Here is a 23537-nt window from a genome sequence, read left to right as displayed (position 1 = left end):
CACGCAGGCACACACAAGACATTCAAGTGACTTGAATTTCAGTCTTCAGCCAAGCTCCCAAGTACACTCCCCTGTCATTCCTGATAATGTGCGAACTACAGGGAGCAGCAGTGGGGTCTGCAGCTGGATATTTTACAAAGATGAGGGAGCAGGAGCAATGCTCCTTCTTTTCTCTTAAAGTCTAGAACTCCTAACGAATCTCTCACATTGTGTTGTAACGTTTCTTTGCAGCATTCCAGAAGGGAGATTATTCACTGCTATTTAATACCTAGCCTGCTGCAGACCGCCCCACCCCGCTATTTTCTGCCCTTCTGTAAGTTGTACCCTTAGATCTAGATTTCCAAAAAAATTCATAAAATGCCAAGTTGGTAACTTAAGCGTGAAGCAGGCAGCACAGGAAGCCCATAGACTGCTGGCTTTGAACGTGACCATGCACCAGCCCTATTTATTTACCTCAGCTGCATATGGTCGGAGGGGAACAAGAGAGAAAAGCACTCACATCCTGGGTCCTGCAGAGACAGACTGCTCTCCTCCACATCGCCTCCACTGGCTGCACTGTTCTCGGTGCCTGGCTCCTCCTGCTTGGGGGCTGGAGAGGCATCGGGCTGCACCATGGGGACATTGGCTTCCACTGTGCCTGGGGATGAGAATCCTGCAGCTCCTCCCTCCAGAACCGAGCTGCGGGAGTCGGTCTCATCAGAACCAGTCCTGGCTGCACAATTCTCTCTGGCTTCTCCCTTGGTGGGGTTGGGCGCCTCTTCGCTCACGTTCTCTGTTGGCTCCACTTTGAAATCTGTCTGTGGAGGTGGCACCACTAGGAACAATTTGGGCTTCTTGGAAATAGGGGGTGGCTTCCTGCTGGGCGAAGGGCCGGGGGTTCCCTGGAATGGGACGGTCCCAGGGCTGGGCCCAGCATCCGCCTGCCCTGTGCCGCCCGGGCTGGAGCTCAGGCGTCCATGCTCGGCTGCACCGTCCTGGTGACCCTGACTCATGGTCTTGGCAGGAGTCAGAAGCAAGCTTGTCAGGGAGGCAGGCTGGCTTTCACTCTCCATTTCATTTATGCTATTTCGGGATTTCAGGAGAGCAGATGGCTTCAAATGATACTGGGGCACAATCGGAGTTAGTTTTTCCTGAGATGCTTGTTCATATATCAGTGCTCCCTCAGTTCCTGAGTTCTTCTTCACCGGCCTCAACTGTACCATCTGCAATGCTTCCGTGGTTATCAGGGGCATGGGAGGTCTGCTGCCCTCCTCCTTGGCAGCAGGTTGTCTAAAGACCTCCCGGGAGGAGTCTGGCTGGCCAGACATTTTGAAAGAAGGCCTGGCATCTTTCATCAACTTGGGGTCAAGGGGTGGGGCAGGTGGGGGAACCGAGGAGGGTAAAGATGATAAAGAGTGTGGCACGGAGGCAGAAGAATCCAGAAGAAGGGGGCTCTGTGCGGTGGGGGGAGGAGGAAAGCAGGCGTTGGTGAAGGGACGGAACGGAGTAAGAGCTTCTGGTGGTGGAGGAGGGAAAAGGGGAGACTGAGGCAGAGGAGAGCCATCGGGGGAATCTGCCAAAGGTGGGGGAGGAGGAAGAAAAGGAGACCTGTCAGCAGGACATGAAGACGGAAGAGAAGGGAGAGGAAGAACAGCAAGAGAGGCTGGCGCTGACTCCAGCTTCTTCACAGTTCCACTTCCTTCCGTAGATGTATTAGAAGAAAGGGACGTGGATGATGAGGAGATAGACACGGAAGAAATCAGGGAGGACTTCCTCTCTGGTACCTTGGGCTTGCTCTTCCCCTTCCCGTTTGCTGGTGACATTGATTTTAAAAACACAGGCACAGGGGTGAGTGCTGTGGGTGTATTCGATTGGCTGGAATACCCACTGGATGGAGAAGTGACTCTGTGTGACTTCTCTGGGGATGTGATCTTTGGTTTGACTGAGCCACCGGGCACTGGAGGCATGGCGGCCCTAGGTCCCTCTTGGACATGGCGGACTGGCCCATTGCCAGTTGGCGCCCCACTGTTGGCTAAACAGCCCCCGCCAGGGTTCCCCGGGTCTTCTTGCAGGCCCGTGTAGTCAATGTAGTAACCCCAGGGGTCTGCGTACTCGGACTTGACACTGCTTGTGTCGCTCTGCGATGGGGTGACTCCGCACAGGGAGTAGACGTTGGGGGTGGTGGCGGAAGTCATGCTGCTGCCGGCACTCACTGTGCTCTGGCTGCGGGAGCGAGGCAGCCAGGGCTCTTCCAGGTCACTGCAGGGGCTCTGGGAGGGCGACAGGCTGCCCTTGCTGGGGAGGTTCAGCTGCAGTGAGTGCTGGAGCGAGGCGATCAGGCTCTCATTTAGCACCTGCCCGTTCGTCTGGGCGTTCTTCTTGGGAATCCTGCGCAGAGAGTCTGTCCTAGAGGGTGGCAGGGGAGGCTTCTTCAATTTCTTCAAAGAGATGTTTCTCGAAAGGGATTTGTCATGGTAATTTGACCCGTCCCCTTGGTTCTTCTGAGCTCTTCCGTCAAAGACGTTGACCACGCTGTGCCTGGGGTTCCCAAAGCCATTGCTGCTACTGCACAGATTCCCAGATCCACGTGCACAGTCAGTGAGCACAGATGTGTAGCAGCCATCACGGTCCTCTGAATACAGGGACCTGGCATCGTCTTTGTTGGACGTTTGGTCTAAACTGCCACTGCTCGTGTTACTTGCAGGAGTAGAGTAGCCAGGAGTTGCCAAATGGGGCTTCAAAGGAGATGCCCGCCCACTACCTGGGGCATGGTATTCCCAGGGCTCCACGCTGCCATGGCCCCTGCCTCCTGAATAACTGGACTCACTCTTGCCATCCACATCCTGGGGGTGGGCTGGGAAGCTCAGGGTGTTTCTACAGTTATAGGCCATAGCTTGGGATCCATTCTCCCGATTTGCTGGGGTATTGAGAGAGACCGTGGAGTCACAGAGGGACGAGAGTGTGGTTGCACTGGGGGAATGGGGAACTAAGGCCTGTGAAGCAATGGCGCAGGGACCCTCATTCCAGTCACCACTGGGAGACGGGCGGTCATCTTTACCAGAGTGCCTGGAGAGAAGGCGGTCTCTGGATTTTATCTTCGTGTATGAAGAGGAGCTGGTAATTTTACTGTCCAGCTGCCCTGAACTCTGAGCAGTGTGAATAACAATAACCTCCGAGGAGGAGGACAGGGTGGCATTCGGGATGATGCTGGTGGAGTAGGTCGCATGAGGAGACACCACACATGCTGGGCTTGTTCCGTTTTCACTCTCCAAGTGCCTCAGCTCCTGGGACTTGGGTCTCAAAAGTGTCCCAGTCCTTGAAGCACCTCCTAACTGTCCTAAAGTTTCACCTACTTGTGGGTTCCCCCTTTGGTAGGGGAACGTGCCGTCCAGGTCTCCTGCAGGGCCCAGCACACCCAGCCGTGGCTCAAGGGACTGCATGTTGGCCCTCGCTCCAGAACGTGGAAGACTGTGGAAAGCAGCATCGTTGCTGAGGCGAGAAGGGAACACAATGCCCGCAGAGTCGCTCAGCACAGACATGTTCCCAGAGGAGCCTGAGAAGTGGCTCATCTGGGCAGCGATGCCTTGCCCCTTCTGTGCCCTGATTCTTCTCATTGAAGGTGGTACGACTTTCACTTCCTCAGTCTGACAGCCGGAGTCCCTGGTTTCTGAGCGCTGCCCAGCAGACCGACAGCTGTCCAGCCTTCCTAGTGTCGCGTAGTGGTCTGTGGTGTAAGCTAAGTGACCACCAACATCATCTTGGCCAGTGCCTGATGCTGGAGAAAGAGCAGAAAGAGGCTTGTTACCTACCAACAGCAATCAGTATCTTAGTTCATCACCTGTGCCCTCACCTTCTTCAGACTTGGCTACACTTAAAAAACAAAACACGAAACAAAACAAAAACTTCTCTATGTGATCTAAATTTCTTTTCTTCTGCAGGCACCTAAGTGAGAGTTTAGTTACTGACAGCTCCTAAAATAAAAACCCTTGCTATGAGTTCATGTACTGCTCCTACTTTGTGCTTCCAATCCTCCTGTAGGATTAAGTGCTGCACATGGAATCCTCAGACATTCCCTTTGAGAGCAAGGCTGACTGCTCTGTTGAAGGTTTACTTTTCAAACAACCTCCTTTCAGTAACTGTTTCAAGGTAGACTGGCATCTGCCAGGTGACTGCGTTGAGTACCTGGCAAGCAGGGACTCTTTCCCAAAGACAGATGAATGTGGTGGTTCAACAATAGGGCTACAGAGATACCATGTACGAGGGATATTAGTGTAAAACAGTGTTTGTTACATTAATTTGGTGTCAGAAGGAAATCCTAAGAAAAAGAAAAATGATTTACAGGCCCATCTGTGTTTCAAACATTTCATTATCCATCTCAAGCCATTATCATCTGTCTGTCAGTGATATTCAAAATTCAACAGCAATCTGTTGTGTTGTGGTAGGGAAAAAGCAGCAGGAACTGATCCAGTGAGCATTTCCCCAAATTAGGATTATTCATTTCTTTGTGCTTTACAACTAAACGGGGAATAGTATTTTTATTTGTTTTTAAAGCACAAGGATGGCCAAGTGGAGAAGGGAAGGGAAGTAGACGAGAAAACACCTGAAGTGTAGATAACAGTTAGATTTCAAGCTACCTAAGAAAGAACAGAAGCTTTAAAAAAAAAAAAATCATGAAGCCAAGAACCTACCCAAAGTGTACAGAGAAAACAAATCAATCCATGCATGTGAGTCATTAGGACAAATTGAATCTTGAAAAATAGTAGCAACACTATAGTTCTTTCTCTGCTGTTGTCATCCAAGGACCTGAAATACCTCAGGCAGGGGCTGTGCTGAGCGGTGTTGGTGGAGCACCCACCAGGATAACTTCACCTGGCAAGGACACTGGTGATGATGGGATTCCAGAGAACTCCCTCCCTATCCTCTATAAATCAACCACTGCATGTCACCTGTCCCTGACTGGATATAAAGCCTTTTGCTCATCCAAAGAACAAAGCATATTACTAAAATGGCAGCAGTGTTCTTTGTACAAACTACAAGGAGATGTCACCCTCTGGAGAGGAAGGCGCCCCAGTATAAAGCCCTTTCTTTCATTGTAATGATGGAGAATCATTTTTGTACTTGTATCTTTAACCAACAGGATCTTTTTCCTTCCCCCTACCCTCTGCCAAGTACCCATTCACTTAAGACACACACACATACACTCACCCATATACACACAAGGTTCTCCCTCAGAAAGAGGGAAAGTAGGCAGAAGGGCAGAAGAAAAATCCACTTTGAGGAAAGAAAAACAAAAGATACAAGTTTTTGCCATTTGATATTTAAGGTGGGAGCCATATACCCTATGGCTATATCAGGTTGCACCAGTTTGATTCCAAACATTCAAGATGCCTTATTCTATTCAACAATGGGTTCTAATCTTTTTCTTTCAAAACTGTAGTAGTTTTTGCATGGGGTCAGTGGTGTATTTTTATGTCTTTAAGTTCCATAAACAAACCCCTGATTCCTTTGGGTAATAATTTTGAATGTGAAACACCCTAGGCTTCTGCAAAGGGGAATATAGCCATTTCTTCACCATCTACAGCCAAGTAGAACTTTCTCGTCAAAATAACAATATTTTTCTGAAGATCTTTAAAACTGTATGAAAATCTCATATGTCATTTAACACAAGGACCACCAAAATTCTATTCCTAAAACAGATCCTCCAATATTTTCACAGTAGAAAGTGCCACAATGTTGCAGATGCAGAAGAATGCTATTTTGATTAGAATTAAAGAACAAAAACAGACTAAAAAAGATAACTACAAACAAATATAAACCACTCAGGTGCTGCTAAAATCTTGATGGGATTTATCTGATTTTAAAATATAATGTAAAGAAATAATCATGTGTATTTTTTCTTTGACTTATTACAAAATACAAGGGATTTCCATTTTTTAAAAACGTAATCAAAGATGATAGAAATCTATAAATTAGTTTATTTAAGGTTTATTATATGAATTTTTAAAAAGCCTGTCAGGGACCAGCCCGGTGGCTCAGGCGGTTGGAGCTCTGAGCTCCTAACTCCGAAGGCTGCCGGTTCGATTCCCTCATGGGCCAATGCCAGATGGCTCAGTAGGTTGGAGCGTCGGCTCTCAACCACAAGGTTGCCAGTTCAACTCCTCGACTCCCACAAGGGATGGTGGGCTGTGCCCCCTGCAACTAAGATTGAACAAAACACCTTGAGCTGAGCTGCCACTGAGCTCCCTGATGGCTCAGTTGGTTGGAGAGCACCCTCTCAACCACAAGCTTGTCGCTTTGACTCACGCAAGAGAAGGTGTATTGCGCCCCCTGCAACTAATGGTGGCAACTGGACCTGGAAAAGTCCCAGAAGTACACACTGTTCCCCAATCAAGTCCTGTTTCCCTTCCCCCAAAAAATCAGAAAGGGCTTGTCAGGTTTTCAGTAATGGTCTTGGTATAAACTATCAAAAATTATTCAGAAAAGGGGCAGCCGGATAACTCAGTTAGAGTGTGAGCTCTGAGCAACGGAGTTGCGGGTTCGATTCCCACATGGGTCAGTGAGCTGCACCCTCTGCCACTAGTAAAATTGAACATAGCACCTTGAGCTGAGCTGCTGCTGAGCTGCTTAGGGGTGACCGGATGGCTCAGTTGATTAGAGTGCGTGCTCTTAACAACAAGGTTGCTGGTTCAACTCCCGCATGGGATAGTGGGCTGCACCACTTGCACTAGACTGAAAACGGCGACTGGATTTGGAGCTGAGCTGCGCCCTGCACAAGTAACATTGAAGAACAATAACTTGACTTGGAACTGATAGATCCTGGGAAAAACACACTGTTCCCCTTCCCTAATACAATCTAAAAATAAAAATAAAAATTACTCAGAAGGGAATTCCTTTAAATGAAGCTTTTTCTGCTTGGGGAACACATATTGAGATAAGTTCTAGGAGTATCCAAACTATTCAGTACTCAAATGTAATTATATACCAACAAAATAATCCTATCTGATTCTAAAAGATGAAACCTCACAACAGGATATTCAAATATATTTCTACCTACGTTTAAGATAACAATGTTAAAGAAAAAAATGAAAATTTTGTCTGATTCATTTAAATGAAAGGCAACAAATTATAAGTCATCAAATATGCTTTGGGCATAAACAGTAAATATCATACCTTGATTTTAAAGTGTTGAATACTGCTAGTCTCTAGAGTCCACTACTATTTACAGATTTTGAAGTAAAAATTGCATATACTTAAGCATAATTTAACTTTAAAATTATGGAAACACCTGTGGTTAGATTTTTAAAAATCGAAAACCCTGGCAACTTGGGCAGTGTCTCGTGGAATGGGTACACATCTCCTAGTGAATGTCTTTCCTTCAGATAATCATTTCCTTTTTTAATCTATTTTACTCAGCCATACTACCCTATGCATTATATCTAGAGAAGACTATAATTTTTAAAGAAAATACGAAGTATCTATTTTTGGTACTCAATAGTTAGGTAGCACAAAGTTTCCAAACTACACACCTTATAAGCACAAAATATTATGAGAAAGGTCAATGTCAACCAGGAGTCATAAAATGAATGAGGAAAATATATGATCCAAATTTTTCCCTAAATTTTAGTGTATTCAACTGTCATTTTCCCTTATTCTATCCACCAATCTTTCCAACTAGTCTTTCTACAAAACTAGAGTGTCTATCTTTTTGTTTGTTTTTTTACCTAGCTCTAACTTAGAGATACAGCTGTGTCAGGTACCCTCCAGCTGTGATCCAGGTCATGTCATTGCCTGTGCAATGACATCAATTCTCTTACATATGACAACCATCACAACACAGATGATATGGGGAAAGCTGTTTTCTTCAGCCTTAGTAATGGATCCATGTTATATGCAAACAATAAATGTGAGCTCGAGGGATTCAAACGTTCATTGAAAACATATTAAAATTACAGAAGATATGATTGACCAAGCTGGACAGATCATTCCAGTAAGGTCAGAGAGGCAAAGGAGTGACTGGCTCTATACCGGTTAGCTCAGTAATAAAAGTGATAAATGTTCATAATTCTGAGGTTCTAGAACTTGTATTATGTACATATATAGATGATTCATATTGAGTACTTACGTGTGTGTGTATCTTTATCTGGGCCAAACTATTTTTTACACTACTTGAACAAAGCCATACCAAACCGACCTATTTTGGTTGGAAAGCCACTTAAAATGTAGCCCACCTCGAAATACCAGCCTTATCTTATAAAGTGCCTGTCTTTAGAGTCTCCCTTTTGGTTAAGGCACATCTCCTAAAAGATCAGCTGAAATACAAATGTTACCTGAGAGCTGTAGGAAATTAGCCCATTAAGCACCTGCTGACCAAACACATACATGTTTCTCAAATTAGTTAGCTGTCACCTAAAGGAGAAAAAAAAGGGTCTGAAAGAACAGGATACAAGAGGACTGGCCATCTAGAAGAAGCAGCATGCAGGGCCATGAACAAAGACGGACTTCAGAAATCCTATGGATGCAACCTTGTCTTTGTTTGTAATAAACACCTATGTTATGAGATAAAACAAGCGCCCAGGTGTCATCTGGGTCCCTGGAGCGACCTAGAGCAGACAAAGCATTGCTATTCTCGTCCCATTGTTGCTATAGTCTGGAAGGCAGAGCATACATACTATAGAATTGGGTGACAGTAAAAGAGAAAATGCCAGGTAAAAAAGAATGAGCGGGATATTGGGGGGAAAAACAAAACAAACAAATAAACAACAACAAAAAAACCCCACATAGGAACAGTATCTAGAACCCCTAAAGCTGAAATGCAATTTTAAAGTGCTCTAACAGATACATCACTATTGCTAGGAGAAACTCATTTTGGCCAAAAGACTAACAGGAAGTTCAGAAGTAATGATTGTGAGTTTCTAGAGTATAACCTTCAATAGTAAATAAAAGTAAAAATATCATTTACTTGAAAGGAATTATAATGAGATAAGTCCATAGGTTGGCTGAAAAAAAAAAGGCAAATTTCAAGAAAGGTAGTATTAAGTTCCCTACGATAATTACAATAGCAGCTATTACGCTCACAGGAGTCCCAGGCACCACGTGCTTTACCTGTATAAATTCATTAAATCCTCAAACAATCCTATGAGAGACGTACTATTAACATCACCAAACCCATTTTTTGAATGAGGAAGTAACTCATTTTTCGAATGAGGTGAAGTAACTAGCTCAAGGTCACCCAGAGAGTTACTGGCAGAGCTAGGATTCAAATCCAAGCAGCGTCATATACTGCCTCTGCAGACATTCCTGATGGGCCCATCAAAACCAGAGAGAGAAAGTGAAGATAGAAAGAGGAGAATGAAGGGGTTATCTATAGCATATACAAAGGTAAGCAGAAATAAATGAGTAAGTGAATAATGAAGTTAAATAACCCTCTCCACTACCCCACCCCCCATTTTTTTGTTTTTGTTTTTTGTTTTTATCATAGGTTGAAAAATACTGAATCAAAAAGCTATGAAATTGTTTCATTGTAAGTTCACAGAAGCACTAGCCAACATAAATGACTACTTTCTATCATACTGGTATTTACTAATTATCCTGTCTCTTTGATGACAAATGCCATCAGTATAACTAATGAAGTCCATATTCATAATCTGAAGTCCTAGAGTGAGTTTTCAGTTTTCAGTTTTATGAGAACTTAAGCTCTAAATGAAAAGTAAATTTAATTGTGGAAATCCCCACTGTTCAAGGTACACAGAGATGATGACATAACTGTACATTTCTATCATCCTAGTTAACAGTTTTCATATAAGCTTCTCCGTTTACCTTCTCACCAAAATTCAATACATCATCTGCATGGGGTGTTAAATTTGTACCCAGTGCCTCCTTCAGGAAAGAAGCTGGCCCTTTGGGGCACCAAACGGCTATCAGAATGTATCGGTTTCATAAGCACCACACATGAGGTTAGCGTAGGAATGCTGAACAGCAATCAGGGGCAACAGAATACAGTTCTGATGAGCCATACCTAGCTCCTTCTGTATGTTGTCAGGGACTCCTGTAATAGTCTTTCTCCTTTTGACTTTCTTCGGTCGTCTTACCAGAGTGTCTGTGTAAATTAGAGACCGCCGAAGGCTGGCCTGGCGATCGAAATTCTCCCCTAATGTAGAGTAGTAGAACAAGCAAAGCAATGTTATTTTCAAGCAAGCTGACACCATGCACTTTCTTCCAGAAGCTTGTTGTAAAATGATAAGAAGGTATTAATAATGATGTTAGCCAGTCATATGATGATGAATGAATACTGAAGGACAAAAGGGAAGGAAAGCACATTATCATCATAAGGCTGTTTTCCAATTTCTATGTGTGTGTCCTTCCAAAGGAAGCACCTGGATCTCATTTTCAAATGAGCTGGAGTGTCAAATGCAAATTCGTTAATAACACACCAGAAGAGTGATTCTGCATTATTTTTAAAATGGATCATTGTGGAAGTGTTTCACATAGGTCCTCTGGTCACCAAAATCACTCTTCAAGTCAGTGTGTATGTGATGATGGCAATAAATATATTTTAATCATTTAGTCAACTCCAGAGACCATTTTAATGTCTCATCCTATGTGATGAAACAAATAATCAAGAATTCTTGGATGAAGAGATTTTTCTTTCAATCAAGGTGACTGTCAGTTTGGATATACTGTAGAAATTGTTATGGTGTGAGATACAACTAATGAAAAATAAAAAGCCTTATAATGATAAAAATACTTTTCTCACAATGAGACCCAGTAGCACTGCTGTTGTTAAAGCTCAACTGCTTCTCTATTTCACAATCACTTTTTAAAGTTAATCTAAATTCAGACATTTCAGGTAATGTTGCAATCACATCCAGAACGTCACATCCACAGGACTTTTCTTTCTTTCCTGAGTGTAAGCTTGTGTGATCGACACACAGTGGGAAAACATTAAAAACTAAGGTAGGAGTTTTTGATTGGTTTGCTTTAAATTACTTGCCCATTTAATTAAAGTCTGATAGCACTAACCTTGTCACATGGTTATCTTCTCAGAAAGAGATTTAAATATATATGTACATATACACACAAATTATATACTTCTGTCAGTCTTATGTTGTAAGAAATGTATAAAAACACTCACTCTTTTTCACAATATTGACACACATTCAAAGTTGTTCATATGTTCATAAAGATTCATATGTTATGAACAATGCATCTTCTATTTTAATAGGAATAAGTTGTAAATAGAACCTTATGTAATCAAAACAGAGGATAAAATATCTGAATGATCAACATGCATTTCACCTACTAAGCAACACACTTCAATAAATGCTTGCAAACTTGAAAATGCCTGCAACTTTGTTCCTAGTGGAGGAAAACAGAAATGACAGAGAGGAGACCCTGAAACACAAGAAGGTACCATCACTGTAATAAATGGGTCACTGTGTAAAATAACATGTATGGTGTTTGAAAGTGGCAAGTTCTGACTTCAATGGTCCATTAGTTCCCTACAGCAGAGGAAGAAAATTTCCCTGTACCAAGGCATTAAGAATGGAAAAAAAAAAAACAAAAACATTAATAGATAGTTGCATGTAGTCTCCAGTTTTGCTTCCTAAACAAAAACAAAAGATGAGCCACCCAAGCTCCAAGGAAATTAAGAAACAAACCATGAGGATGGACATCATCGTTAAAGGCACCAAACTCTCCATCTTGTGTCGTGACCTAAAAGGACTGTCTCCCTTGCTGCACTACATATTTCCTGAGGGTAGGGCCCATCATGCATGTACCTTAGCACCCCCTGTGGCATTCAGCTCAATGCCTGACACCAAGTAGTTATTCAGTAAATATCTGTTGAATCGAGAGGAATTGAATCATTCCCTTTCATTGAAAAATGGCATTAGCCAGTCTTGGTTACTACTTAGAAATAAACTTAGCTGGCTCAGACATCAGTACAAAGCCAGTCTGTAAAAATTGTGTCAGTATGTTTACCCACTCTAATTATCTTCCAGGTGGAAGAGTTCTTATCCCACATGACAGATTATGGAACATACTCATATGTACATTTTATTTTAAACATTTTTTTCCTCTTCAACATTGTGAACATGCTGAGTCCCTACAGAACTATGACTAAAGGGATTAAATTGATTTTCAAGCTGGCAGCTCATTGTGCTAATGTTCTACCTCTATGCCTGGCGGGCTTCCCTTTAGATTTGAAATAATATATTTGCTGGCACTTTTCCCTCAGCTTAACCTTACTGAAAATCAAACTAGGAGGTCAATGTTCACCCAAATAAATGAGCACATGACAATTCCCTGCAGGAAGCTACACTTTTATCTCAAAAGTCTTCTGGGGCTTTAGAACTATGTCATTTAAGTAGCAGGAACCAGTATAATCTATGTCAATTCAACCACTAAAAGTGAAAATTTTTAATTTAATGTTTCTTTATACTGGAATATTAGAAAAACTACTCCCTTTATGAAATGTGTGTGTGTGTGTGTGTGTGTGTACACATGTATTCAGAAAATGGATCAATAAATAATTAGGTACATTTAATTTCTAAAAACGTTAATCACTCAATTAAAAGTAAATTGCATTTTGACATAACTCCTAGTGTTCATTTCTCTATTGTCATTCACCTTTTCTGTGTGGTATTTTGAAAGTCTCCTTTGAAACTCTATGTTATTCATATCCATTTAGTCATCAAACAGGAGAGAATTAAACCTCAAAGAAAAGATACTGTCTACCGTTATGACAATGTATTTCATTGCAAATGATTCTTTACTCCTAAAACTCTAGTTATTCTGTTTTAAATTTACTAATCTCATGATAATGCATTTTGTCCTAATTCCATTAAGGATTGTCATATTTCATAGCACAATCTTCTTATAATATTATTCCTGAGGTATTTACTCATATGTAAGATAATTACAATTCTGCTGCGTTTAATCAATCAAGTAATGTAATGCATTTTCTCATAGAAAATATGCACCCAATGTATTTCATTGAGCAATGAACATTATACTGTGTTCTGCAACATAGCAACTTATAAAAATAATCATTAAAAATATGATCTAGGTGAACAAGAATCACATTCAGAAAGATTAACAATGTTATTTGCAAAGAAAATAGATTAAAATGCCATGATATTCCTTTAAGGCTTTAAGTACAATAAATGTAGGAAAAAAGCACACGGGATTTAAAATAATTCATGCACTTACTAAATTTCTCTGGAATTCAAAGTAGAGTTCTAAATGTAATTTTTAAAATGTCCTGTAAGATTTTTAAAAATTCTTCAACAACTATCAAAATGTTATTAGTCCTTTTAAATGTTCGCCAATGCCAGGGCAAAAATCTTTCTAACAGCAGTCAACAGCAGTAGCCTAGGAAGCACAGCAAATGTGCTTTGGGTTTTCGTTCTAATATTTTATGAAAACTCATCCTTTATTGGTCATGTGATTTTTTTTAGTTTCTGGCCCTACAGGCCATGCTTTGTATGGACTGATTATCAATGATGACTATCAGTAATCTGTTTCTCTGGAACTCACAGTCCAATGGCTGAAGCTATTAACTCTTAACACATCTACTTTGCACTGTGTACACATCTGACCTATCCTGTTTGCAGGCTACTAGAGTGATAAAGCAGGAAAATTTTGTTATTTAATAGCTCATCTAAGTTTGTAAAATATTGTCTTTTGAGCTTCATATACCTTGTTATTTGTAACCTTTAATTATCACAGATGACTAAAATCTCAGTATAATATACTAAGATAATTTGAATTTCACGTTGGCAATTAATATACATATTTGAGTTTACTGTAACATATTCTAAAGTTTTATATTCAGAAGGAATGGATTTTTATTAGAAGATTGTAGAATTCAAATTATAGAGATCAAAATATTTTACCATCCTATTGAGTTTTTTTAAATATATTTTATAGGTATCATTGTTAATTCGCTTGCTACTTTTATTTCAAGTAATTTTTTCCTTTTTCTACTTAGGTAAGAAAATCTATCATTAAGAAATATCAAAACTATTCCATTGACTTGTAATAGATACATACGATGTCAGAGGGGCAATAGATTGGGGGAGGGAGGTTATCACTTTGTGAGAGGTGTAAATGTCTAACTATTGCATTGTTCTGTACACCTGAAACTAATTTAAAAAAAAAGAAATATCAAAATTATTGTGTTTTCACTTCTATAAATATTACTTAAAATAATCCTTTAGAAGGGAAACGTATTTTTCTTATCCAAGATCACATTTAGAAGATATTTTTAAATGGCAATTCAATTTAAAAAGACACTTTAGATAAATGGCTGGACCATTGAGTTCTTTGACATCAATCTTTGGTGATACAATCTTCTAATTTAAAAGCAATGGTGGGGAAGGGTGGCCAGTGAGCTCAGTTGGTTAGAGCACGGTGCTCTTAACAAGGTTGCCAGCTCAATCCCCACATGGGCCACTGTGAGCTGCGCCCTCCACAACTAGATTGAAACAACTACTTGACATGGAGCTGATGGGTCCTGGAAAAACACACTTAAAATAAATAAAAGTTTAAAACTAAATAAATAAACAAGTAAGCAAATAAAAAATAAAAGCAATAGATATTTTACATATACAAACATATATATATATATATAATATATATAAAATATATCTATATATATTTTAGTAACCCTTCATTAAACAAAGATTAGGAAGTCAGACCGCAGCTATTTACCTCTGACTCTGAAGGAAATGCTAAGAGCATGGAACAAACAAAAAGCAATCGTCATTCTCCCAAGTACATTTTGAACCTCCTCTAAATAGCAAAGCATACCGGTTATGTTAATAGGAACCACGTCAGCTTGGACTGTTTGGGCTTGCTGTCGCATCTTCTCTTCTGGTGTTGGCAAGGGAAGTGACTTGGTCCAGTTTGTTTGGGTATTAAGGTCAGAGAAGTCACTTGAGGTTGGCGTTTTAGATCTCCTGATGGAAATAAGTCTTTCCTCTTCTGACAAAGAGATGGAACACTGCAGGCGGGAAAAAGGAAGAAGACAGTGTGTAAATCGCTGACAGAAACATTTAAAAATACATTTCTTCCTTCCATCCATCCTTCCTTGCCACCCTCCCTCCCTCCCACCCTTCTTTTCATTAAATTTAAAGTGATGTGAAGTAAGCCCCACCCCATGCCAAAAAAACAAAAACCTAGACACATTTAGGAACAGAAGCGATGGTTTGCAAGAAAACTGCTCATCATGTTGAGCATGACACATAATGCATATGATTCGCAGAGGCCTGAGTCTAAACCATAACTGCAAAAGGTTTTGCTGACCCACAGAATCTTTTAACTTCTTCCTGTTTACCGTGGGCAGAAAGCTTATGGATTTACTTTAACATTAGAAGCCCAGAGAAACATCATGGCTATGACCATCAGTTTCCATTTTTATTAAAATTCAGTTTTGCTCAAAGTCATTTCTAGCCTCAATCTCATTTCCTTAGACTCTGACCTCAAGGAACATTTCCAAACTGATAGAGCTATTGTTCAACTATTTGTGCTCTTCTGAAGCCATTTATGTGGGAAAAACTCAGCATGAAATTGTTGAATTATAAGAAGCTAACTAAAGCTCTGAGCCTTATCAGAATTCTATGAAAACATTTCTAGCAGTGTCTGTTTTGATACAGATTAACATTCTAACTGGGGAACCCTCTTTAATACTTTTCTTGCCATAACATGTTAAAAAGTGTAAGCAAAAAAGTTGTTTTGGCAAGCATCTTATGATGGACTTTACCCGGGCTCCTCGGCAACTGGTTCTGTGACAAGGAAGGTCCAAGAACCCAAAAGAAACACAATGTGCTCAGAAACAACCGCAAAGAAGGGTAACTGACTTTTGCTGGGAAAGGGCAGTTTATAATCAGAATAAATGTGTAGAAACTGCTCTTCAAGTTGCAAGCACTTTAACTACTACCTATGAAAATAAGGCATTTTAGAGTTTTACTTAAGACTAAAAAGTCAGTGAACCCTCCCAAAGCAATACCTGTATAACTAGGACCCAGTCAATTCAACACTACCCCACACTCCCAAAAACAAGGGTAACTGCTATCCTGACTTCTAACTCCACAGCTTCGTTTGCCTGTATTGAAACTTTCTATAAAAAGAATTATACCATAGTTCTCTTTTGTCACTTACTTCTTTCACTCAACATTACAGGTGTGAGGATTTACCTATTTTTAAAAAGCATGTGTTGATGCCATTCCAGATTACACGCAAGTTTCTAAGAGGACATCCATGAGAAACCTACAGAAACTCATCAGTTAGAAATTTCAAACACTTAGAAGAAAACAGTCATCATTGTTTATTGCTATTGCTATTGAATTAATCTTCCTGCAAAATATCTGTATTTATTCTACTACTACTAGCACGCCACAAATCTGCAAAAGACTACATAGAGCAGATGAAAACGGTTTGGTGCTGGGGAGAGGGTCCTAGGCCAAGAATCCAAAAACTTGAATCTATTCACTTTATGCCTTACAGTCAAGTGACCTTGAGGTTGTTCCTAAACGTTGAAGTCCTTTGCTGTCAAATGGGACTATCCTGCCTATTTTCTATATCCCACTAGCTATATTCTTACGAAGACAGGTTAGTTAGCATGTTTTCAGGTAGACAGGGAAGTCCCTGGTGGAATAAACAAAAACAGCCCTATCCTGAAACTCCAGGTTTTGAAATCACTCCTCCGCTCCAGGACAAAATGCAACAGCGGTTTTAAGTTAATAAATTATCTCATAAATCCCTTTTAGCTGGACAAAGGAGCAGACCGGCTAGATAGGGATAGGTTCATTAATCCCTTTAGGGTGGGCAAACAGGACAAACCTGATAGACGAATTCCATTAGAATGTGCCAGCCCCCTTCCCCAAGCAGGCAAGGGAAGGTATGAAAGTAAGAATTTTTGCCTCAGTCACTGGGCACCCCCATTCGGGACCACCTCCCGCTTGGGAGCTCTGATCCTTTGCTTTCAATAAACTATCCTTTTTTTAAAAAAAACTCCTCGCCTGTCCTTGGTCCATGTTTCCATTCTTCGGTCTCACAAGACACAATCCTGTCGCTCACAAAGAAAATATCCTACATCATTAGGACCCCAGATAATAGCTGTGGAAATGTCTACAACTGTTAACTGTCACGAACATGAAGGTGATGGTCATATAAACACTTTAAAAAAGGAAAATCATGAATTGACAAGTACCCACTTTTTTCTTTTGTTGCCAGGAGACTAACAATAGTAAAAGTATTGTGGAAGTAAAAATGTAAAATAAATCATGTAATTAGACATCTGAGTATTTTAGATTTTATGTTCTTAATACATAAAACATATAAAATGATAATCTAGTATCTTTTATCACCTAAGGAAAATGTAAAATAATGTCTGTAATTAAACTGACAAATAAACATGCTCAGTTTATAATGAGCATATGTTATTGACATCTTATTATGATACTAAATTACACCATATCTGTTCATGTTTGATCTGATCCTGGTTCCACTCCTACAAATCCCTGAAAGACAATCAAAGGAATTTTTGAGTCAGCAGCAGCCGCTAAGCCATACTTATATAATCAGTTTTTCCGGCCCCTTTTGTAGTTGTGACACTCTTATTAAGTTTGATTTATAAAACATATTCTCTACCCTTACATTACACACACACACACAAACACACACACATGCCCGCATGCACACGTAAATTACAAATAATTGTATTTAAGAATTTTCTGACAATTTGTGTAAAGATCATGAGTTTGAGGTTGAATCTTAATCTAGTAAATTGAAAGGTCACTCCACTTTTCTGATATATTTACAGAGAAATCATTTTTCAGGCTACCTTGAAATATGGCGTACATTTCAAAAGCCATATGAAGTAAATCCTAACTAAGAAGGTTTAAAAGAAAGAAAAGTAAAGCTTCCGCTGCATGGAGCATAGCTTCCTCCTGCAGAGGGTTCCCTTTTCCTTGTGACGTGTGCCGAGGGAGAAGGAGAAGCCCTGTTTCTATGGTTTTCAGTGTCTCAGTGGTACTCATCAGCCCTAGTCACCTACTTTCCTTTTACTTGTCAGAGTCGATAACTATCACAATGAAACAATACTTCAGTTAGCCTCGTGGCCGTGGGATAATCACGAGGGACAGCTCCATGAGGACAACTGACAAAGACCATCTATTTTATCAAGTGCTCCCTTCATTTGCCAGAAAATTTCCCAGGCACACAAGGCACAGATGAAGTTATAGGCAAAGTGACTGGTACACAGTGCCACCACCTACTCAAGGAAAAAACAAAACAAAACACACAGTGAATGGTATGACATCCAGAATGATCTGACTCCCATTCCTCCAAGTATTTATAACTACTGAGGAGGCACCGGAAAAAAACTCTTTTTCAGTGGCAGAACACATCTCCGTGCTTCGGCCCTTTATCTATCCCCTCTGACTCCTCTCTCTCCAACAGTGTATTTCTCAGCACAGCAGCCAGAGAGATCCTTTTCAAATGTAAGTCAGATCATGTTGCTCCACTGCTAAAAAGCCTCCCACCTTCTTACTGTGATCTACAAAAGCCGAGACCATGTAGGAGCTGGCCCACTGCTGACAGCGACCTCATCTCCTGCTGCTGCAGCCCTTGTTGATTCTACCCCGCCATACCATCCTCCATGCAGCTCTGGGTACATACCATGCATACTCTTGCCTCAGGGTCTTTGCAACTGCTGCTCCCACCACCTGAAATGCTCTTCCTTTAGACACCCACACAGGTTGAACCTTCTTATTCTTCAGGTGTTCGGTCAACAGTCCCTTTCCCACTGAGGTCTGACCTGCTCACCCTACCGAAAATTTCAACTCCTTCCCAATATTTTATATTCCCCTTATCTGCTTTCTATTTTCTCTTTAGTACAGATCACTACTATACTTATAGTTTAGTGACTTATCTTGTCTCTCCCATGGCTTGTCTCTCCCAAAGGCTTTGAATCAGAATTGTATAGACAGCTATTTCAGAATTTTAGCTAAGAAAGAGGTCACCATCTAGTAACTGATTTCTATATGCCTTACCCTGGGTTACAGGCATTCTAGGAATTGGTCCCTCATTTCATTTTCACAGCATTCGCTTCATTTTATGAATAAGGAAATGGAGTCAAGTAACGTTCCTTTTGGGAAGTTCACAAGTGGGCAACCTGGAATTAGAACCCAGAGCTGACTCCAAAGTCTCCCTGTTCAAGTGTAAAATAACAACTTGGCAATATTTGCAACCCATTACTGGGTTTTCTGATCTAAAATTAAACTCTCCATTTACATCTCTAAATGAGAACGGAACCTTTGGAAAACCCATAAAGGCCGCAGTGCAGTGCAGTGGGGGGAGCACGGTACTCTGCAGGTAAAAACAACATCAGCAGCCTGGTTCTGTCACGTAGCAGGTGGAGGTTTTGAGCAACTCAAGGTCCTGTGAACGGAATAACTCTAGCAGCATAGTCATGCTTCATGTTAAGGGAATCCCTCAGCGCAGGGTAAATCATTCCTTTAAACAATGAGTTTAAAGTTTGCTTTCAGAACTGCATTGCACTTTTTAAACCTGTTCATCGGTCAATAGCCCATACTCCAGGCCTGCCAGGACTGGAGAGTGACAAGTGAAACTTAAGACACCACAACTCCTCGTGTCAAATGACTTCACTTAGAGAGGGAGACCACCTGCCACACCAGCAGTTGTGTAGTAGACGTGGGATGCGGTGAGACCTGTATTTCAGAGACGACTAGGTCCTGTCTGGAAATCAGACGAGCTCCCACCAGATGGACAGTGGAGCCTGAAATATGGTCTCTTTGGAAAAGGGCCAAGTTACCAAAAAGTGTGCTTCACTGTGAAACACAGATTAGCCCAGGCCTGTGTGTGTGTGTGTGTGTGTGTGTGTGTGCTATGCTTTTAAAAATTAGAAAATGTAATTATAACCAGTGCTACCCTTGGCATTCATTTAGCAAGTATTACATAAAAATAGAGGTAGAACAGAGGAAACTACCTAGAGCACGATTTAAGAGGACACCAACATACATTCTGGTCTTTTCTGCACATGACTACACTTATCCAGTCTTTGGTGATTTTTCTCTCAGAATGACATCTCTCCTGGGTTGACTCTTGATGTTCAAGATTCTATATAGTTTAATAAAGTGTCAGAACTGTTGTAGCTTTTGGGGCTGTGTGCTGCTTCTTCTACCTTCAATATACTTAAGACAGGAGAGATCCTGACTTAATTTGTTCTCTCCTATTCCTCCCCCCACCCCACCCCAATGCCACCCCACCCCCGACCCCACAACAGCAACAACAGCAAAGACAACCAGGAGTGGTGGAAATGGGTCCACACAGCAACACAGTTCATAGCCCACCCACCGGCAACGCCATGCTGAGGGACAGGTGGTGGTTTTCACATCCACGGCACCAAACAACTCATTGTTCCTTCTCTCCTATTCGGTACATTAGTCCCTTTACTACAAACCTAGACCCTTTATCAAGGGCTCTGTAAACTTTTGTTCTTTTTTACCATGCATTGAATTCAAATAGTTTGCATTTAAACTATCCCATAGTAAGTGATCTTTTCCTCAAAATAATGAAAATAGTTAGAGTGTAAATGTTGAAGCTTGGTAGAGTAATTTCTTGTTTTTAATGATCTTTTGATTACAATAAACCATGGATACAAATATGTAACATAACGTAATGAATATTTAAGAACTTGCCTTGAAACCCATGCTTAAAACACTACCAATAATTGCATCTACCTCCGTGCTTTTCCCTGCTTCTTCCACAGGTATCCGCTCTCCTGAACTGCGTGTTAAGCATTCTGATACTTTTGTTACTTGTGTGTATAAACATGCCTAAATTACATGGTTATATTTGCTCTGACGTTTTCAAAAAGGGTATCATTCTCTTTGTAGTGTTATTTACTTATTTACCTGTTATTATGTTTCTAGGACACATCTATGTTGTGTGATCCTGTAATTCACTGACTTCACTGGAGTATACATTCTATTCCAATACCACATTTATTTACTAATTATTTTGTTGATGGACAATTGGGTTGTAAAGATGTTCTTTGTATTACCTTGACAATTCAAAACTCCCCATGAGAAAGTGGTTAGGAGGAAAGGGTTGTAGCTAAGGCTCAATTCCCCATGTATTAATCATTGGAGGGAAAACAGGGACTCTGGCATCAGCTCTGGAGTTAAATCCTGGTTTACTTCTGGAAGTGAAGGACGTCTTCACTTTCTTGATTGTGGCTATGGGATCTTGCGTGTACACACATGTCAAAAATTATTTAATTGTATAATTTAAGATTGTGTAGTTTATTTTATGTAAATTATACCTCAATAACACTGTTTTACAACAGAGGAAGATCTCAGTCTCAGTATGTAAAAACTGGAACGAGTTACTAGAAGCACCCTCACTGGTTTGAATGCATAAAGCCTTGGAAATGACAGGCCCCCATCTTCTCATCCTTACCTGCAATGATACAGGGTAACAAGGTGCTATAATCACAAGCTGTTCTGACTTCTCTGTGTTTTCATTGTGCCCTGAAATTACTCATACAGAGACCCAGTAACAAAAGACTGCATCTCGAGTCATCATAAATGGCTTCTCGACCATCAGTTACCCTACACCAGGGACTGTCCGTACACTGAGACCAAGCAGCACTTAACCAGTTTTTGAAAAATTGTCATGAATGAATGAATACCAGACAAGTCAAAGATTGAGGGGAAAATGACAATAGCAAGCATAATCAAAGGAATTTGGGCAAATTAGTAATCTTGCCCTTTTATTTAAGCAATATTGTGCAATGAAAAGAAAAGAAATCCAAACCAAGAAGCCCTCCATTCATGTCCTCCCTGATGCATTCTAGCTATGTGATCTCGAGCAAGTAATTTCATAATCTGGAATCCCAGTTTCCAGATTAAATGTCCCAGTTAAAATGATAGTAATAATTATTAACATACCTATTTCAAGGGAGTTCTTGTGGAAAACAAAATATAATTTGTGAACAGGTTCTGAAAATCTTCTAAAGTGTTCTATCATTATAAAGTTATTACTAGTATAACTGCTGGTAGTTCGACATACAGATAACCTGTGAAGACCTACAATCAGAAACTGTTTAGTAGTTGCCAAAGCTTCTCAAATTCATTACTTTAGGCACGGAATTCTACGTGGGTGGAATAAAAGACTTAGAATGATTGGAAGAGGGGCCAAATTTTCATAAACACAGACATTGTCCATGAGTCAATTTCCTTGAAGTCTGGTTTGAAAAAAACAAGCAATTTAATAATACTAATCATCATTATTTGAGCATATACTATGTGCCAGGCACCGAGCTAAGGACTTTACAAATATAATTCACTTCAACTTCACAACATCCCTCCAAGGTAGGTAAGGTGGTCATGTAATTTATTATCAAAACCAGAATGCCTTTGAGAGGGAAGGGGGCGCTATTAATAATTACACAGGGTAACAGCTGCAAACCAGAGCACGTGTTTTATAACTCTTTACAGTTGAAGAAACTGAAGCTCCCAGGGAGAAGCAATTTTTCCCAAGGCCACTCAGGATCAACAGGTGGGAAAATGGCCACAAACCGATAATCTCAAACATCATGTTATATAAGCCTCTGACATTTGCAATTAATTACAGAGCAAAGCTACCATCATTTTCTCTTCTTCAAAGTCCTCCTTTGATTTAAATATTTCTTATCAATGAAGACTAAAATAGATCCCGAGATGCCAGTTTAAAGAATAACAGGAAATAGAAAATTTCAGTTTCTGTCAGTACCATGAAAGCCAACCATTTATTGCCATAATCCCAGTCTTATTTATCTGTTTGCAGATGAATTTTACACAAGAGATTGAGTAACGCATGACTGACATCCTTTCTGCTGGGACAATGGGGCCTCTATGGATGTTTCTGTGATTCAGTGAACATATCAAATAGAACCTCCAACAAAGGCAGTTGGAGAAATTGCCCTATCAACTCACAGGAAGTATGCTGGCATCTGTAACTGAACTTCCTTCAAATACCTGCATAACCTCTTTGGCAGCACCTGGTACACACTGAAAACTAAAAGAACAAAAAAATGTCAAAACTAGAACAACACTAAAGCAATGACTTACTTTTTCATTGCACAGATGAATAACAGGGTATTTTGTGGGATTTCTAAATCCCTTTGCAGACAGCATTTCTCATGCAGCATGTGTAATATTTAGATGATATACAGAACAAATAGAGTTGGAAATATTTCACACAATTTTTTTCTTGCCATACTACATCACCACTTTGAAAGATCTATGTGGATATCATTAGCAAAATGCCTTTCTTCATACCATAAACTCGAGTCTTACTTGGTAAATGTCTGGCATTAGGATAATTATTCTAGAGTAATCATCTAGAATTAATAACCAGAACAGATGTCTCCTGGGTTCTCTGTTCTAATTTATATGTCCTTAACCTTTGCCTTATTAGCAACTCTCATTTTAGGAGAGTGCTTCTATCCTAAACACTTAAGAGACGCTTAATGGTTGTTGAACGCAAAT

General features: G+C 40.5%; 1 protein-coding gene across 4 annotated transcripts in view; it reads right to left on the bottom strand.

Annotated features, from left to right (window-relative positions):
* The window catches only part of NHSL1 (NHS like 1), a gene marked incomplete at its 5' end in the record, with an annotated part of 121979 nt that overhangs the window by 7149 nt on the left and 91293 nt on the right, over positions 1–23537 (bottom strand). For 3 of the 4 annotated variants that reach the window (XM_081045191.1, XM_081045190.1, XM_081045193.1), the window contains 3 exons: positions 500–3754; positions 9995–10126; positions 14791–14983. In XM_081045191.1, the coding sequence (XP_080901317.1) occupies positions 500–3754; positions 9995–10126; positions 14791–14983 (3580 nt within the window). The remainder of the gene's footprint in view (positions 1–499; positions 3755–9994; positions 10127–14790; positions 14984–23537) is intronic. The other variant, XM_081045192.1, reaches the window with a different exon arrangement.

This window comes from Rhinolophus hipposideros (genome assembly GCF_964194185.1).
Source record: "Rhinolophus hipposideros genome assembly, chromosome: 3".
Lineage (NCBI taxonomy): Eukaryota > Metazoa > Chordata > Mammalia > Chiroptera > Rhinolophidae > Rhinolophus > Rhinolophus hipposideros.
The sequence above is the reverse complement of the archived record's forward strand: the minus strand, read 5'-3'. Positions and strand labels throughout refer to the sequence as shown.